At 34.8% G+C, this 20,306-nt stretch overlaps 2 protein-coding genes across 2 annotated transcripts; both read right to left on the bottom strand.

The window, feature by feature from the left end:
• Positions 1-597: 597 nt before the first annotated feature.
• Positions 598-2,716, bottom strand: LOC126713790 (uncharacterized). The gene is made up of 3 exons (XM_050413657.1): positions 2,503-2,716; positions 2,133-2,333; positions 598-822 (listed from the first exon to the last, which is right to left on the bottom strand). Exons 1-3 carry the CDS (start codon positions 2,611-2,613, stop codon positions 787-789), a joined length of 348 nt encoding a protein of 115 aa, XP_050269614.1. The 5' UTR covers positions 2,614-2,716; the 3' UTR covers positions 598-786.
• A 2,161-nt stretch (positions 2,717-4,877) lies between these two features.
• Positions 4,878-17,084, bottom strand: LOC126713789 (RNA-binding KH domain-containing protein PEPPER). The gene is made up of 6 exons (XM_050413656.1): positions 16,608-17,084; positions 16,262-16,523; positions 8,009-8,157; positions 7,657-7,923; positions 6,871-7,065; positions 4,878-5,290 (listed from the first exon to the last, which is right to left on the bottom strand). The coding sequence occupies exons 1-6, from the start codon at positions 16,941-16,943 to the stop codon at positions 5,111-5,113; spliced, it is 1,389 nt and encodes a 462-aa protein (XP_050269613.1). The 5' UTR covers positions 16,944-17,084; the 3' UTR covers positions 4,878-5,110.
• Between the last annotated feature and the right edge of the window lie 3,222 nt (positions 17,085-20,306).

The following is a 20,306-nucleotide window of genomic DNA, read 5'->3' as shown; positions in this document are numbered from 1 at the left end:
CATATATAAAAAATAAAAAACCACATATGTTTTCATATATATATATATATATATATATAGAGAGAGAGAGAGAGAGAGAGGTATGTATTAGAAAGGTGATCCTTATCATTTTTTGGGGTGGATTACCTTTGGTTCGTGATTTAAGGAAGCATGCATGCACGGCTGAAACATGATTTCTCGTTCCCTTGAAGCATGCACCCAAGCATACATGTGCTTGGGTAGGGGAATGGTATGTCAGTTATTTCCCAAAACTTGTTCCCCTACCTGCTAGACCACTATTCCCTCTTACTTGAAATGAGGTGTAATGGGTTCGGACTTCGGAGCACATGAATGAGCTTGTTGTCTGCTGGAAGGATCAAAAGGCCTAATATCTAAATTTTTAGACATTTGTGACCTCGAACTTGTTGGGATTGGGGTCATTTATAATGTAACAAAAAACAAAAAAGGTCCTTAACATGTTTTTAGCACGACTATGCCAAGGAAGAATATGTAACGGTTGTAGTTGTGGAGTTATTTGGTTTTCGGAAAATGACAGCACAGCAACTGTCTACCAGAAGCAAAAAGGCTAGGGACTTCAAAGGAACCAGAAAGAGGATGTCAGGAAATCAGTTCCCAACTTAAATAACAAAAGAGTATTTATATTTGTTTCATTATAATCAAATACATGGGTTATCTCTTCCCTAAAGAAAGAGTACAACTGAGACCAAGAATAGCCCTGCAGCAGGCTCTGGCCCATGGCTTGAAGCTTTCAGATTTCCATGTATCCATTACCCAGAACCTTTCTCATCAAAATGTTGAGCCATTGAACCCAAAGAAAGATCGCTGCACCAAGAAAAAGGAAGAACATATAACTTAATTAGTAAACAAAAAATGTATTACTACAAAGGTACTAACTTTTGACAATTACAACATGGAAGAATATAGCTGAAGTTCCCTTTTGGCACACAGTGACTAGTGCCCTATTTATGCTTCAGCAGCATATAGTTCCCCAGCACAGTCTTTCCATGAACAGTTTATGACTACAGCAAAGCACCAAGCTATAAGGTGCAATTCACTCTGAAGTGGGGCAAAAATTTAATCAAATTTTGCTATGCTTCATCTTAAAAGATGTTAGACTCAAACCAAGGAGTTCTGGTTGAAATGACATTTATTCTGCAATGAAAATTTTTAGGGTGAAATCATGGCATGGTTTCAAGACTCAATGGGTGCTTATGTAACTTACCAATTAAAAATAAATAAATAAAAGGTAGTCTTGCATCTATCCTCCAAATGCCTATAAATTGATAAATTTTTTGATCAGTTCCTACACTACACCTCGACCTAAAGTTAAACGATTATGCATTTGGTAAATATTTTTGACAATTTGTAATGATTCTACATCTTTCATTATCTTGTCAAGCCGTTCATTGAATCAACAATCTCAAAACTACTTTCCTTAATAGTCTTGCCTTCCACCCAAGGTAATTACAAATTATAAAGAAACCACCGTCCGTGCAAGAGTATTCAATGTCCCCTTTAAGATCAGACTACCATTGAACTGAGTCTAACATCAAATACAAAATGATTTCTGAGGAGACAAATTGGTTTTTCTATGTATAACAGTACAATAATGTGTAAAAATTTTGAGATAAAATATCTAAGAGATAATCAGATATTAGACCAAAATTAGCTAGAAACAGCAATGCATGAAAAGTGAAAACTCTTGCTTGCTTACATATAGAAATCAAGCAAGAAAGAAAATGTAAATGATGATTCCAATACCCACTAATATTGTCAATCAGTTTCCATGTTCGAAGAAAAAGAGTTTTTGGGTTGGGAAAATTGTTGAGACAAGGGGAAGCAAAGAAAGATTAAATCTTGGTGATGGTAAAGGAGTTATAAAATGCTAAACAAAATATGCAACTAAGCAGGGAATCATGGGGGAAACTATGTTATGATGATTCTAAATATTTACAGAAGATGCCGCTTTGTGATACCAATTATGGCAGGTGAAAGTATTTTTATCTCACATACAAACAAAAACAGAGGCATACTAATTAGCTGCAAATTTTAAAGTAACTCGTGTGTGTGTGTGGTGTGTGTATAGTTCCGATAACAAAGTAAAAAACGAATTGAATTAAGCAAAAATATACCTGAACATCATAAAATTTAATATAAAAGCGGGAGCTGTGTATAGATAGCTTAGTTTGAAGAATGTCTGCAATTGTTGAACTCAATTTTGCATTAACGCTTGGTCCAAGTCCCCCAATGGAGACCAATTCTCCATATGCAGCTGGCTCTTCCGTGCCCGCAAATTCAATAGGCACTCCACCATTAATCAAAATCATCACATACTGAAGAAGAAGAAGAAGAAGAAGAATAAGGAATATATAATGAAATTAAGTAAGCAAAATCATGCCCACTAGTGTGTGTGTATAAGAGTTTTTTTTTTGGGGGGTCTAACTAGCGAAGTCCACACAAGATATAAAGAAGAAGAAAGAAAAAAAAAGAAGGGGACTTAACAGACTCGGGTTTGCCAACGATTTTGGAGACAGCTTTGGTGGCGTCCTTGAGAATATCAGAGGCGATTACTGCATCCACTGGCACATTCGTGAATAGATTCAAGCTTGGCATTTCTTCTTTCTTTCTTTCTTTCTATTCACCTCACGGTCCTCACTCCTCACCTGCTGCTGCGTTTACTATCTTATCTATATGGATGCCTGCCTTCCAATTTCATCCCCATTCAAGGGTTTCTATTTGTACTTGTAGATAACGGCTGTTATTGTATTTTTTTTTTTTTTTTTTAAAAGGGTAAAATCCAATTTAATTTTAACAACCTCACTTTTATTTTGATTGTCAAATTACTTCCTAAGGTTTCCATTTTCTTTTTTTTGATAAATACTTCCTAAATCCTAAGGTTTCATTTTGTAAATTAAATAATATCGCCTAAGACTAAGATATGAGTTCCTTCTTATTATTATTATTATTATTATTAAAAGTCTAATTTTGGTTGATTTATTAGCCTCTTATTTTGGAAAACAAAAACAAAAGATTTGGTCACCTCTTCTGTTTAAATATTCTTTTTATTATTAAAAATCTAATTGAAAACATTCTTGAAATGTGTCATTTAATAAATTTTGTTGTTTGATGAGTATTTTTTTTTTTTTTAAATGGCTTTATTTGCTATCGAATTATTAAACATTTAAATCGATTCATTTTGATAAATTGAATGATAAAATTCACAAAAATTAAATCTAAAAGACTAGTTTAATAATTGAAGTAAAATCCAAGGGTGTAAATTGAATTTTAGTTTTTTATATTTTATACTAGACTATAGTGCCTAGTGTGTTTTAGAAATCAGCGATTATAGTTTCAAGACAAAATATGTTTTTCTTTATGAAATTTGATTTTTTTTTTTTTACTTTCAATTCTTTATTTTGAGAAAAGTTGCATTTTTTTTTTTTTGGCAATGTGAGTGTGGATAGAATTTTTTTTTTTCTTTCTTTTTATATAAGTGTATTGACTCTCAATTTGTCTCATTGAAAATATTTTTTTTAGTGTTTGGTTGAGTATTTGAAAATGCCAAGAAATCATTTTTAATTATTTGTTTCATAGTAAAATGAAGAAAAAAAAAGTTCTTAATCTCACAACCCATCAAATCTAAGCAACTTACCAACCACCACCAGATCGACAAAATCCAACCCAACCTACTCCATTGACCACCCAAACCTCCACCAAACTAGCACAAACTCTTGCACCACCACTCAACTGACCACTCAAATCCATAGATGAGAGAGAGAGAGAGAGCCACCACCGCAACCCATAAACCACCCAAAATACCCAAATCAAAAAACCCTCACAACGGAAAATATAAAAATAAAAAAATAAAAAAAAATAGATCTAAGAACTGTTGGGTGAACCAACAATAGTGGAGGTTGGCCAGTGATGGAGGATACTAAATCAAAGGTCAAACCAAGAAAAAAAATGAAAGCTTAAGAAGGTCAAACCAAGAACAAGTGGGTGGAGCTTGATGATGAGTGGCTTTTTGGTCTGGTTTGTGAGAGAAAGAAAGAGAACCTGAGAGTGAGAGAAGGAGTTATGTGAATGAAATTGTAAAATGTTTTACATTTGTTTTAAACGTAAAATGTTTTACACGTTTTTTACTTACATTTTACCATTGATTGTATAATATTTTATAGTTAACCACATTTTACTCCCAAACAAACATCGTAAAATGCATAAAAGCAAAGCAAACAAATAGAGCATACTTTCAAATAAATAATAGGGTTAATTTTGAAAGTTAAAAATTGAATAGCAAAAGGTTTTAATTCTTTTAATGATAGTTTACTAGACCATATCAAAAATATTGTTTTGATCCTAATGTTTAACATGAATTAAGTGTAAGTTTAACCATGTGTTTATAAGTTCTTAGATACCCCCATCTTACAAGCCAGTTTTCAAGGGTGAGTTCTAACCATGAGTTCCTAATAAGTAACCAGAAATGTTACCACCGCCCGACCAAGGACCCACAAACTGTTTCGACCTATGATTAGTTTAATTCCTTACCTTTTAATTAGACTCATTATGATTTTATTCCATTTTATTTTAGTCTGGAGGAATATGTAACACATATACAAAGAAGCATGAATGAAATGGAGTTAACCGGCTGTACAGAGACCCACTCGTTGGCCGAGTTAATCCAGTGTTTTCTCCAACTTTGACCTCATCGAGTTTGGCGAAGGAACAACACTTTTACTCTAGGTTTCAGGCCCAACCAGCAACTATGCTTCAGCAAGTTATGCCTAGTAGAACCCAGGTTAGAGTTTTATTCTGAGCCACGGGCTACTCTCTCTGTGAATATGCCCGTGGGTGTGGATTTTGATAAAGAAAATGCAAACTTTTAGGACCATAAGGAAAATCACTACTATCTCATTACATTTTCTGTCCCTCTTTTCAAGCTTAGCCACCCGAAAATTACTCACAGATCATAACTGTATTACATAAAATCAGGGCAGAAACCACTTCTGGTGACTTTACACAAACTATATTCGGAATTTAGTCTTCTCTAATCAGAATTAATTGGAAAGAAATTAGTCCACACGTACGAATTTGCCATTAGTCTTTCATCACCTCAAAGCCTGAAAGCACTGTAGCCTCCTAAACTCGAAGATCCATACCCACCATATGATTGTGAGGAAAACGAAGATGAAGGGTAAGATGTACTGCCCAACTGAGAGTAGGAATACCTCAAACCAGAATCTAGACCTCCATAGCTGCTTGTAACGGGTTCATTGTGACTATTTATAGCTTCCTGCAAATAGAAAAATTACATCTAGTATAGTCATGCTCAAATGGCACCTTCTTCCCATTAGAATGGGTCAAGATCATGGAATCAAACTCCACTAACTGGGAGTCTAACTCTACCAATATCAACTATCAAGTTAAACAAAAATTTCTGAGGAAGACCAGAAAATTGAAAACTCAATACTAAAACAACACCAGGGTTCAGTATGTTAAAAATTTTAAATTGCAAAATGATGAGGACATCAAACCTTATTAGATTGGATTTCTTATGTAGTTGGATTAATTTCGGATTCCGTTGTTTATTTTTGAGATTAGATAAGTATTAGCATTTGAGTTCAAATAGGATTAGTTTTGGTATGTTGTTATCTTTATCTCTTTATTTTCCAGTTCTAGCTCTATATAAGAGATCACTAATTTATTTGTATTGGGAGATTAGACGTGATTAATGAAATTTAGATTGAATATTTTCCAATAGTTGGGTGCTGACTCCTAATGCCTTAGGTGCTGGTGCCTAAGAGTTTAGCTTGGTGCTTATTTGAGTTATTTCAAGTGACCCTAAGTGCTAATTCTTAGGTTTACCCTTTAATTTTCTTGTTCTTTTATTTTTTCTATTGATTTTTATTTCAACATTTTCACCCCATGATAGAATACTTGAGTCAATAGGAACATATAAGCATCATGAGGTAAGTAAACAATTTCCAGCAAATGATATCCCTATAAAATCAATGCTAATTCAGATTACATGAAATTTCAAGCAGGGGATTATGTCATGGTTCCAAGTAACCAATTGCAAGCTTGTAGTGCTGAATCACTCAAAATGATGAAACATGTTGGACCAAATGCACGTCTTGATTTTCAAACTGATTACAAAACTGACTCCATCTTTAATAATGAGAATTTGGCTATTTTATAAAGGTCCAGCAGTTTAGAACCGACCCCATGATTTTGTTCAAATCCCTATGGTTTATTTCTACTGGGGGTGGAGAAAGTCAGTGCTTCCTAGTTTGCTGGAAGGGACAACCAATATCAGACTACACTTGGATCACAAGAGAGGAATTACAATTTACAAAATCTTGATCCGGATTTGCTAGAGTACTACTCAGAGTTATACTTGACGGGGTAGAGTCTTCCCAACCCCGGGAGAGTTGATGAGGATAGCACACCTTACTAGATTGGATTTCTTATGTAGTTGGATTAGTTTAGGATTCTTATCCAAAAAAAAAAAAATGTTTAGGATTCCTTTGTTTATTTTTTAGATTAAATAAGTATTAGCATTTGAGTTCAATTAGGATTAGTTTTGGTATGTTGTTATCTTTATCTTTTTATTTTCCAGTTCTAGCTCTATATAAGAGACTGGTTTATTTGTATTGGGACATTAGATGTGATCAATGAAATTTAGATTGGATATTTTCCAATAGTTGGGCGCTGACTCCAAACGCCTTAGGTGCTGATGCCTAAGAGTTTAGTTTGGTGATTATTCCAGGCGACCCTAAGTGCTGATTCTTAGGTTTACCCTTTAATTTTCTTGCTCTTTTATTTTTTCTATTGTTTGTCCTGCATCAGAAAATCAGTGAAAAAGGTTCCTACCTGAATCATATGTTGAGCTGTCTGAACCTGCGATGAGGTTCCTTTAATTTCCACAGTAATTTCATCAGGTAGTCCCCTGCTCTCTTGCACGGTTAAGAATGCTCCACTACTACGACGAATGAGTGCAATATTGGTCCCTTTAGTCCCAAGGATAGCCTCAGCATAAGATAATGGGATTTGCATTGTTTGTGTAATCTGATTATAGGAAACAATGAATGAAATAATGTTAACAAAACTGGTAACCAAAATGAATGAAAAGAATGCAAGATCTAATCAACCTACAAACCATAAAATAAATAAGTTATCCACCTTCTATGCTCAACATTCAGGGAAGTATTATAAGAAAGGTGAAATGACCTGGAATTCTGGTGTCAGATTATAAAGAAAATGAATAGTAAGGCCTGATGCAATCTTATATGGGTGGAGATATTTATCATTTAATTTCAAGGCACAATAAATTTTGTTCCCACATCAATATCTAAATTATTCAATGTCATGAACCAGTCTGTAAGGTTTACGCCTTAAGGTACATGTAGAATCAAACTTTTTGTGAAAATTTAACCAAAAAAATTATAGAAAATACCCCAGGCAGCACATCTGCAAGTTTTCAGGGAAGCATAGAGTATATAAGAAAAGTGAAAAACAGTTGGTTTCATTAGACCTAAAGGCAAAGCACACACCAGGCACTTGTCTTGTATCAACATAAAGGGCCAGTCAGCCCAGTCTTATATCTTGAAGAATTAAACTTCAAACTCAAATAATATAAGGAATAGTTAAAATGTTAACCTGAGTAACAATAGGAGCACCAGTACGACCAAGTCCTGAAGAACGAATCCCAGAAATTGTAGGATCTTGTCCATAGAGTGAAATTCCAGTGGCCGAGAGTTGAGACTCCAAACGAGTTTCACGATCTAGGAATAGAGAATCCTTCTTTGTGGACATTGAGAGAGGATAATCAGTGGGAATTGCAGTTTGAGAAGCACTATGCAGTAAGGACTTGTCTGGCCAGGTATCAACTATGCGATCTTGTGAGACAGGTGCTGGTGCAGCATACTGAAAATGAACATTGCAATGCAATTACTATGCCATAGTGTAAAAAACCATAAATAACTAGACAATTTACAGGAAATGTGCTTACACTCTTTTCAAACAGTGGAAGAACACTATGATCAACCAAAAACTTCCTAAGGTGACCCACTACTGCTTCTAGAGCTTTGAGAACCTTCAAAGTTTCTCCCTGCACTTCCACAATCCTCTCATCTGTGGCAACATAGAATGGCACCTCATCTGCCAGCACAAAAATTAAGTATAATGTGCCTTCCTTGTATATAAAATAATAATTATTGGCAAGTGATAAAGAAATTAGAAACCACAAATTCAGAGAAGATGATTTATAGGCAATAATTCCATCTATTCATAGAGTCATAGACAAATACTTGAGAGGTCCATGGAGGATAGCGATGAAGTCATGGAAGATTAATATGCTATTACTTAGCAAATTCGCCTATTCAAGAATTATTTTATTGGGTCCTTGTGTGAAGCCCAATTGAAGTGAAAGTTGTGTCATTTTAACTAAGTACAAGTCTTTTAGGGTGAAAACAATTTTTAATTTGGGTTTTTATTTTATTAGTTATGATCAATTTTATATTTAGGGGCAAATCTGTAATTTCTGCAATTCCCGATAATTAAGGGTATTTTGGTAATTGAGTTGAGTCTAGGATCTTCTAGGGTATTCTAAGTATCTTAAGTTTATTTTCTTTGGGTCCAAGTATTTATTAGGTTTGGTTTACTAGTCAAACCAGTAGGCCTAATACTAGTAGGAATCCTATTACTACTAGTACAAGTAAGAGTCTTAATTATAGTTGTCAGTAGCGTACGATACGTATACAAGTAAGAGTCTTAATCATAGTTGTCAATAACGTACGATACGCGATACGTATCGTGTACAAAAAGTTTCGTATCGTAAGTGTCCATGAATCATATCGCATCGTAGAATTGTATGAATCGTATTATACAATACAAAGACAATAGACAAGTGGGTTTAAAATGAGTTTTTTTTTGGATTAAAATTTGTGCTTTAATTTAAGTCCAACAACATATTAGAAATTTTTTAACATAAAATTATTGGGCTACTTAATTCAGCCCAATAGAATAATGTCCATGATTTTTTCACCCTCTCCTCTCTTTCTCCTATAAAATTTGGACTACACACTAAACACTTAATTTTGATATTTGCAAATTTCTTTTCTATAATATGAATAACATATTAATTGACAATATAATTATTTTTATTTTTGTTATAAGTCTAAGAAAGCAGAATGCCGAGAAAAAATATATAAAAAAGAAAAATTATTAAAACAAATGAATAAGAAGATATGATAAATGTTGATGATGATGAAGAAGAAAATGTCAATAAAGAAATAATTTCGCAAGATGATGAACATTATGATAATATTGAATTAGATGAAGTTGATTAAACAAGATGACGAATATGATTAAAAAGAATTATTATTTTGGTTCATTGACATGTTTATCACTTTTGAGTTTAATTAATTTGAATGTGTATGTTATAAACACATGTTAATTTGATTTATTTAGTTAGCTAGCTTTGTTAAATATTATTACATAAGTAATGATTAAATTTTTTTGGAGAAACCAAGTGATGATTAAATTAGTCTTTAGTTGAAAATATTTCAAACTTATAATAAATATATTTTTTGTATGTATATCTACCATTTTTTTTTTTAAATTTTATTAGGTATTTGTATATCTTACAATACATGAAACAGAAAAATAAAAAATCAATTCAAGATACAATTTACATTTTGACAACTATGGTCTTTATATATGTTGGGCTCAATGTATTCAAAGGAAATAGAATGAGCTGATTAATAAAATTGGGAAATAGAATGAGCTGACTAATAAAATTGAGCGTTTTGGGCAATAGGCACATTGGCCTTTGTTGGTTCTTTCTCCTTCTCTCTTCTTTTCTTCATCTTCTTTTTCTAAAGTTACTGTTGACACAACCCCTGGACAGCCCTAATTTCTCTTTAATTCTTCTCCTTCCTCAACCCTAAAACCACCACAAACACACACAGACAAATTCCCTAATTTTTCCTAGATCAATTTGGATCAAAACAAAAATCATACTAAAATCCTAGCACAAGTTCTCAATGATTTTCTTCCTACAAATGATGGTGACTAATGTGGAATTAGAGTCTAAATTCAAGACTTTTTTCTCAAGACTACAAGACTTTGTCTCAAGATTATGAAGACAAAAAGACTTAGCATTAGTTATGTGAAGTTTAATTCAATGGATGAGAAGCTGAACTCTATAGATGCAAAGCTCAACAAATTATGCTCTATGCGAGAAGATATGAAGAAGCTGGAAGTTGCTATTTTGGCTAAATATCCTGATAGAATAGCAATTTATCAACAACTTAGAGATCCTAAGTTAAAGCCTACTTTATCCCCCACCCTTGCTGGCAAACGTTGCACCCACCACGAACACACGCAGATAAATTCCCTAATTCGTCCTACATCAATTTGGCATTAGAGCGAAAATCATACTAAAATCCTAGCACAAGTTCTCAGTCAAAATTTTCTTCCTACAAATGATGGTGACTAACATGGAATTAGGGTCTAAATTCAAGACTTTTTCTCAAGACTACAAGGCTTCATCTCAAGATTATGAAGGCAAAAAGAAGACTTTGCATTAGTTATGTGAGAAGTTTAATTCAATTGATGAGAAGCTGAACTCTATAGATGCAAAGCTCAACAAATTATGCTCTATGTGAGAAGATATGAAGAAGCTGGAAGTTGCTATTTTGGCTAAATATCCTGATAGAATAGCAATTTATCAACAACTGAGAGATCCTAAGTTAGAGCCTAGTTTATCCCCCACCCTTGTTGGCAAACGTTGCACGCATTACCCCTTTAAAATTTGATGGATGCAGCACTGAAAACTTGCTGTTACAGCAGCCTCAATTGCATATTGGTTTAGTACCAGAAGGTGTGGCCTTAAAGGAAGAAAATCAGCCTTGCCAAAGGCCTTGTAGTTGAATTGGCACATCTCCATGCACAAAGTGCTTGGGGGTCTAGGGGGTAAAAGATTCGAGCTGTGGGGTTAGCAGCATGTTGTAATTATCTCTCAAAAAAAAAGGAAGAAAATCAGCCTTATGATTCCCCACAAGTCCACCTTAACAAACAACCAGCGGAATGTGTTACAAGGCCAACAGTGATCACAAAGGGGAAAGATGAGCATGAGGTTGATCATGGAAATTTCAAGACCAAGGAAGATGTTGAAGTCATTGCAATGGGTCATTCTAAACGGGATTGTTAGTTGCAAAGCCTTCCAATCAGTGATTTCAGTATTCCATATGAATTTAGCGACATGGTGGAAAAGGAAGATTCTTTATCTGTCCTGCTGTATCCAAAAGTGATTGAAGAATTGGTGAAAACTCCAAGTTCAAAGGTTCTTATACTTCAACACTTTGAAACTCGAGGTCAAGTTTCTTCCAACCAAAGGAGAATGATGAAGTCATGAAAGATTAATATGCTATTACTTTGCAAATTCGTCTATTCAAGAATTATTTTATTGGGTCCTTGTGTGAAGTCCAATTGAAGTGAAAGTCATGTCATTTTAATGGTCTAAGTATCAGTCTTTTTGGGTTAAAACAGTTTTTTATTTGGATTTTTATATTATTAGTTATGGCAAATCTGTAATTTATGCAATTCCTACTAATTAAGGGTATTTTGGTAATTTCGTTGAGCCTAGGATCTTCTAGGGTATTCTAAGTATCTTAGGTTTATTTTCTTTAGGACTAAGTATTTATTAGGTTTGGTTTACTAGTCAAACTAGTAGTCCTAATTAAGGGTGTCAATTCGGTTTGCGTGCTGTGTCATGTCGAGGTAGAGGTATTCGCCTAAATGGCTCAACCTGAACTCAACCCATTTAATAATCTTGTTATGACCCTTCAACCCTAACTCGACCTGTTAATGAGATGGGTTGATACAACCCAACCCACTTTACACACTTAATAAACAGGTCATGTTGGGTTGACACAAATGTGACACAATCCATTTCAAACCGTATAATATTATAATTAAGTTTTTTACATCCCGAAAGTAGTGCATACACTTTAAATCTTCAACTCACATTCAAAATAACATAATTTAACAAAAATAAAATAAAATCAGATATTTATAAGAAGCTTTAGAGTTTTAGGGTTTATAGGGTTACACATTTAGGACTTGTAAAGTTTCAATTTACAATTATATCACTTATAAGTTTTTGTAATTACTCACTTTTATTTTTAAGTTTAAAATATAAGTTGAATATAAAAGGTATTTAACAAATTTAAAATAAAATGAATATTTATTTGTTATATGAGTTCAATGGTTTGTGTTAAATGGATCATTTCGGGTTGACACAAATAAATTGGCGTGTCATATGTGTCGATTGTGGGTTACGCGGGTTAATCCGCTTATGACATATTTCTTATCGTATCACTTTTGGGTCGACCCGTTTATAACCTAAATCCACTAAGGTCCAACCCTAACCTGCAAAAACCCATATCCAGTTCGTGTCGTGTTCACAGCTTGTGTCAAACATTTACACATGGCAAATTCCCTAATTTGTCCTACATCAGATAGAACTCTAGGATTATTATTTTTTTGATAAGTAATAATATTTATTCAGATTGAAATCAACAAGTATGCAAGAAGTATACTAGCTGAAGGTTATACAAGAGATCTAAAATTACAATGAATGATAAAATCAAATAAATTTTTTTTTTGATAAGTATAAAATCAAATAAATTTGAAATAGAAAACTCCCCTGAAGCTACCATCCACTTGAGCAAGGTCTTCAAATATTTTGCTTTTAATTCTAAAGTTGTCCCCTCACATCCTTAAAACTTTGCTTTTAATTCTAAAAATTTAGAAGGGTAATGCCTAGTTTTCCGGAGTTACACAAACATGGACACACGCATGCATGCACGTGTGCGCACACTCACATCTAGCAGATCCTTGTTAATAACCCCATTTCCCCAAAATTTGCCAACCCCAAAGTAACTCACAACCAAGGGTGAGCCAAAACTGCCAAATCCAAAAACCTACAAACCCATCAATAAACCCTTTCCACCAAAATTTACCTTACCCATACACATACATGGCCCAACTCCATGGAAAAGTGGGTATGGTCAAAGAAGCAAAGCTCAAGACAGCAAAAACGTAGGAGAAGAGAGGAAAAGAAAGGAAATGAGGACCGTGAGTTGAAATAGGCCATGGAAAGATAGGTATGGACGACCAGCCATAAATACATCGACAACAATCCTAATCCACTCAAAACATTTGCTCACTTTAAAACCAAAACTCCCCATCCTATACAATGATGACCAGTGTAGTCAAAGGAAAGCCAAGCGCTCACCTAGGCGTCTGGGTGAGGCAAGGCACCTTAAAGGCTCTAAGACAAGGTGCCTTTAGTGAGGCACTCGCGTTTAGAGCCTAGGCGAGCAAGGCGACCACCTTAAGCCATGAAAAAGGTGCTAAGGCGAGAGCCTCAAGTAAGGTTTTTTTTTTTTTTCAATTTTATTTTATTTTTTATAGAAATTTTTTGTGAAACCTATTTTTAGATTATTAATTTCAAAAGGCATGTTATAAAGCCTATTGTTAGTTAAATTTATTTTGAAAGACTTATTGTTATATAGAAGCTTGCTGTAAAACCTATTGTTAGAACTAACTAATAGAGCCTAAGCCATGTTAAACCTATTTTGAAATAATTTGATAGACCTAATTTCTTCATGCTACACATTGAAAAACACTTTAGTATAATATTATAATACACTAGGTACATATAATTTAAGTTCCATATGTATAATAAATATATTAAGAATTTGGTGTCTCGCTTTACTCGGGCTAGCGCCTTTTTGTTGCCTCACACCTCTGGCAATACAAGGCCTTGGCGCCTTAAGGTCGCCTTTCGCCTTTGACTACCTTGATCATGACCTTTGGATATGATTTCGTCTTTATCACCGAGGCCCTTGATGAGATTTGCTGGGAGATCTGAAGTAAAAGAAGCTCACTGCTTATGATGATGTGTTTTTTTCTCTTTGATTGGTGATTTTAATTTTTAGGGATCTGGAGATGTTGGATGACCTGTATGCATCACATGTTTGTCCTAACAATCGTGATAAATTGGTTTGGATTCCCTCTCCTAAGAAAGGATTTCAAATAAAAAGTTTCCATGCGGTACTTCAAGTTAGAAGTACTAATATATCCCATTTCCCTTGGAAATGCATATGGAAAAGTCTTTCACCACCTAGAGGTTTTTTGTGTGTGTGTGTGTGTGTGTGGGGGGGGGGGGGGCGGGGCGGCGGAGGTGGCTATAGGTAAAGTTCTGACTGCTAATAATCTGTGTAAGAGGGGCATAGTTATAGCAGATTGGTGTTGTTTGTGTAAATCGGCTGGTGAAATTGTAAGTCATCTGTTTATTGCATTGCCCTATAGGTTTTGATCTGCAGGCATTTTTCCTCTGTCTTGCAGGGGTTAATCGGGTGATGCCAGTTTCTGTTAAATCTATGATGGAGTCTTGTAGTGGTGTATTGGGTTCCCATAGATATGCAACAGTGTGGGGGACAACCCCGCCAATTTTGATGTGGTGCATATGGGGTGAAAGGAATCATTGTACTTCTGAGGATAAAGAGTCAACTTTGCCGAATCTAAAGTTTTTATTCTTGAAGACTATCTATGAATGGGGATCGAAGTTCTTGGAGACTCTACATAATCACTGATGGAATTTCTAGACTCTGTTTTTGTGCTGTTTTAAAATACGGCCTGTTACTTATACAACAACAAAACAAAAACAAAAACAAAAAACACTGTAGTTTGTTCTAAGTTATTTAAGGAGATATGGGAGTTTTGGTTTATTTTAATTATGTATGGTCATCCTATCAGTTGTCAAAATATTTCTTGGAAAAAATAAGTGCCTACATCAACCATTCAGCTAAAAACACATTGATTGTTACAATGCCTAAACTAGCCAGGCAGCAAGAGATATGCATGTCACACTTTCACATATATGTGAATCTAAGAAACATAGATACTGGAAAATAGTCAGCATATCTGATACAGACATACCTAAGTCCTAAGATACAGAAAAACATGCATCTGTACAACTCAGAAATGGTGGGATATGGATGGGATACAGCACAGATACAACACAAATAATTTTGGGGGTAAAAGTTGATTTTTTTTTTTTTTTTTTAAAGAAATGGAAAAAGGAAGTTTAAATTTCTATGAACATAAAAAATGAATCATGTGTTCTTTACTTCATTTGTCATTTATAGCTACAAATTATATCAAAATTTATACATATTTTGTAACTTTTTGGTGTTTTTTATTTATCTTTTAACATAAACATATACATTTAAAGATTATTGTATATATTAATTAATGTATCCTTGCCAAACTGTATCTATATTTTCAAACATTGATGCATCGTTGAGTTCATCGTATTGTATCTGTATCTATACTTTAATTGACAATAGAATAAGCCCCAACCTTCTGAAAACCAATTGAAAGAGTTGGAATTCAAGAACTTCACCTTGCTAGCACACAGTTCACTAACAGATTTCCTCAAAGATCATACATATTGTAATTGTATTTTATATCAACCCATTCAGTTTTAGTATCTTTGGAATAAAAGAGATCTGGTAATTCTACATCTAAGCCATTTTGGCAATAAGTCCAGACAATTAAGTCTTCAGTAGGCAAGCCAATATTTCTTTATCATGATCTAGTCTATTTTACCTGCTTGCTCCTAGTTGGAACCGCACTAACAACCCCACCAACATCTAGCTTCCCAAAACCTTTTTTTTTTTTTTCCTAAAAACAAAAGGTCATTAAGTAGCGATCACAGGTATTGTTTGGAAAAAAAAGCACAGTTCTACCTGCTACTACTTTTTCTTGCTTTATTTCAAACCCAATGCTTCCTTAATTCTTAAATTAACCGCAGCATAGATAAAATCTAAACAATTAGGCATTAGCCTAAATTTTTATTTAAGGGAAAAGTAATAAGATTTTATTGAAGTAAAGGACATGCCTCATGTACATAGGAATATACACATAGTAGTCCTAAAGAGATGCAATGAATGAAAGTTACATTCTATAAGAAAGTGAACCGGTGAAGTATAAAATATAGAAAAAACACGGGACCATTCAAACAACATTGTAAGGAAAGGTGATTTCAGCTGAGTAAACGAAGTTCTAAACAACTAGCCTAACTATATTGTTCAACACTGCACTAGTTCTAGTTCTAGTTCTAGTTCTAGTTCAAGTTCAAGTTCAAGAAAGAAGTAGAGTAGTAATGGCGGAAAAACCAAACACATACCTCCGGACAATACTCTGACAGAAGCACCGGTACTCTCCTGTATAGACTTAATTAACGAGCCTTGCTTTCCAATCAAATTAATGGCTTGTGTGGATGCCACCAATAAACGAATAGAACAAAACGCCAAACCAGCAGCTCCTGATGTTTTACCATCACCACCCTCATTCTCAGGTAATCCAGAGACCCTTTTGAAAATCCGTATTACCGCATCCATTGCAGGCGAGAGAGCAGCCTCTGGCTCTTCCTTTCCCGATATCAGCACCTAAAAGAAAAAATCAAAACTGTCAAAAAGAAACCCTAATTTGCTGCTTTGCGTGTCTGGTAAGCAAAGAAAGAAGAGTGATACAATGCGATCAGGAGTGCCGAGGGCCCCGTCGAGGACGCGAATGCGAGCGCGGGTTTCTTCGCACATCTTCTTGATGAGATCGCCTCTGCGCCCTATGATGCTACCCACTTTGAGGACTGGAACTATCAGCCGGAACACACAGTCACCTGGCCAACCCGGCCATTTCTTGTCGGCGGATGGAGACTCCGACTCCAAATCCGGATTTATTGGCTCGGACTCGGGTTCGGGTTCGGGTTCGGTTGCTGTTGTAGCGGTGGGGGCTTCGGATGGGACTGTTTGAGGGTCGGACTGTGTAGCGGTCGTGGAGCCGTTCTGGGTAGCTTCAGTGGTTGCCATGACCGAGGACCGAGAGAGAGATAGAGAGAGATTAGGTTTTAGCAGGGAGAGAGAGCGAGAGAGACAAGTTAAAAAAGGAGCGAGACAAAGAAGAGGGTTTACTTTCTGCCTTTCTTTTCTTTTCTTTTCTTTTTCCAATTCCCAGTCCAAAATCTTATTTATATACTCATCATCGTTACTAGGGAATTTAACTCCAAAGCAAATGTGCTCATTTTTCTTTTTCTTTTTTTCCTTCCGAAATTAGCAATTTTGAATTTTTTTTTTTTTTTAACTCTCTCAAAACAAAAAAAAATGGATGTCTTGTCTCAAACATTTGCTAGATTATTTTTAAAGTTTTCCAAATTCTTCACATCAAATTATCTATTTTACATTATATTTTATTAAAATATCAATTTTCTTAAATTTTTTAATTGTTTCTCTTTTTTCACACACAACAACCATCACCTACTCTCTTACTTCATTTTTAGAATACGTAAAGAAATAATAAAAAATTGAATGTAAAATGAATAATCTAAATATAAATTTATGCAGTTACTATAGCAATCGTATATTTTTACACAATTTTGCATAGCATGATATTAGTCAAATTTAGATTTGGTTGGCTAAAATATGGTACTTTTTCTATTATACAAGCATTTGGATGCAGAGTACTTCACAAAGTTTCCCAAGTCCTATTTATTAAAGGAGAAACAAAATTATAATAGGAACATTATTTTCAAAAAACATTAAAGCTAATTTTTTGGTTATTTGGTAAAAGGTGGGTGTTAGTAAGTAAATCAAAGTTTACCCGACTTATGATGCATGGCGCATTCACAAGGATTTATCATATAGGGTCTGGAAATTAAGGTCAGAGGTTTGGAAACCCCTCCCTGAAAAAGATTTTATAGGAAATGCATGAGTTAGCAATGAGAACGAACATTCTCAAAAAAAAAAAAAAAAAAAAAAAAAAAACCAATGAGAACGAAAAATCCTTGACTAAGTTCCTAAATTATTAAATTGCATTACCGGACCTAATTTATCAAACTTAAATTATCAAGTTTAAGATGTTTCTACGGTCATTGGCTTGAAGTAAATTGAATTGATTCGAAGTGAATGATTCCTAAACAGATTACATTCAAATTTTCTGATTGAGTTTAGGCTGATTAAACTAAATTGATTCGAAGAGAGCAAGAAATTACGTTAAACATAAATAAACAACTACAATATTTGATAATACACGAAAATCAGTAGGTTGGAATGTTTCGAGCTATGGTGATAGTTTTAGGACCTGAAAGGAAAGAAAAGACTGGCAAGGGTGACTGGAATAACCCAGCCAAGAACCCTTCAACGACTAAGTCAGTTTTCCCTCTAAAACACAAGTATGAGAAACTGTGAATAGTAGAACTTACCTCAAGTGAATGGGACTTGGTCCTTTTATAGAGAATTAGGAGTGGGTCTACTTGTTCAGATCCACCACCATCATGGGTGATGTGTGTGGTTAATGAAGAAAATGGGTACGTGGAGCGGATTACGGGGAATCATCTCCACATTTTAGGAGTAGTGCAATATGCTCTGATTATATGGAACCTTTTGAAAAGTTCTCTTAAAAATTTCTCTAAGTGTCGTTTGGTCATCCATGCCCTTATGTCATGGACGACTATTTTGAGATTGGATGGTCTTGTTATCCATGGACGGATACTATTCATGCATGCGATGTTTCTGTTGGCTTTCTCTCCTCTCAAAGCTTTCTGGACATGGTCAGGTCATGGATGACTACCTTGGACGAATTGACCTTAATTTTATCCCTATCAGTTGCTCCCTTGTCCTTGTGTCGTCCATATTATTGTTGGCTTGACACGTGGTAGTTTTTCATTGGTTAAGGGGTTCTCCAAGTGACATATTAGGGTAATTTGAAATCAAAAGTTTCAGATGTTGACACATGGCACAATCCTTGTGGCTTGCTAGTCATGTTGTTTCGTTCTTCAAAAAATTGCCACGTGGCGCATTCTAATTGGTTTACGTCATTTCAGTGTCCCACCTTGTTGGCTATAAATAGTGTAATACCTCTCCTACCCTCTCACATTTCTCATATTTTCTTCTCTGACATTAGTTGTCCAGTGCTTCGTCAAAGAGATTCCTTCCGTCCTTAGTCATCCTCGTTTAAAGCCAGGTATCCTCTTCTCCTCATTTGTAGGTTTTTCTTTAAAGTTCTTTTCAAAATGTTTGAGCTAATAATGTCCTCGTCTAGTGATAAAGATGAGGGAGAGATAGACAAGTATCACTACGAGAGTAAAAGTAGTGGTAGTACTAGTTAGAGTAGCAATAGCGAGAGTAGTTCTTCAAACGAGCATCACACATCTGGGGTTCCTTTAGAGGTTCTCTAGGAAGAGTTAAGGCAAAGGACGACGTCAGGCTCATCTGCCAATCCGTCCACAAGTGTTCCAGCATCCATCCCTTCTCCCAATGAGGAGGAGGATATTTTGTATTGTTGTGCTATAGGCATTCCCTCAAGAACAAACAAGAAAAAGCTTAGCTCTTTTAGGGGTTGGTATCAGATTCCAGGCGATCTTAACCCTTGTTTAGCTGCCCTTAGTGAATGGTGTTGTACTCCCAACTTGGGGATTGGCATACACAAGGCCTACCTACTAGGGGGTCTTAGGTTACCTCTTAATGCCTTTGCTAGGGAGATCCTCCATAGGCTAGGTAGAGGTATAAACCAACTTAATGATAACGCCTTAAAATGTATACTTGTTATATATTTATGTGCGCGTTATCTACTTATTACTATACTTAATTTGTATAATTAAGCCATGATTTGCATTAGTCCCTATTATTTATCTTTACATAATTTCTTGAAGAAAATGTCATCCATTACATGTAATTTTCTACTTTTTGGAAATCATGTGAAAAAAATGAGTTTGCAGGAGTTTGTGAGAGAATGGAGGCCAAACTAGAATTAAAGTGGAGTTAAAGGACCATGCTTAAATGTCTAAGGAGGTGCAACTGGAGTGCTTGGGTCATCTACCATGTTTGGAAGCTTCAAATAAGGAAAGAAATCAAAGAGGTAGAATCTGAAAAGGAAAAATCAGATTTGAGTACTAATCATTATTTTGGACGTATCTCTCTCCTCAAAAATCCAATTGATACAATTCTAGATGGGTTGGAACCGTGACTTAAATATCTACAACTTTTCAGTTTTGAGTTTTTTGAAATTCACAATTTTTGAAGGCCGAAATTAAATCACAAGTTACTGTTGTAAATCTGGACAAAAATTAAAATAGTAAAAGTTTTATTTTCTTTGGACACTTAGCCGTTAGGGTTTTGAGGGGAGGCTGTGTAGAACGAATTGGGTAGAGAGAACCTTGGATTTTCCTTTCTCTAATG

This window comes from Quercus robur, chromosome 2, assembly GCF_932294415.1.
Source record: "Quercus robur chromosome 2, dhQueRobu3.1, whole genome shotgun sequence".
Lineage (NCBI taxonomy): Eukaryota > Viridiplantae > Streptophyta > Magnoliopsida > Fagales > Fagaceae > Quercus > Quercus robur.
Note: the sequence above shows the minus strand (reverse complement) of the source record. Positions and strands in the feature narration are given on the sequence as shown.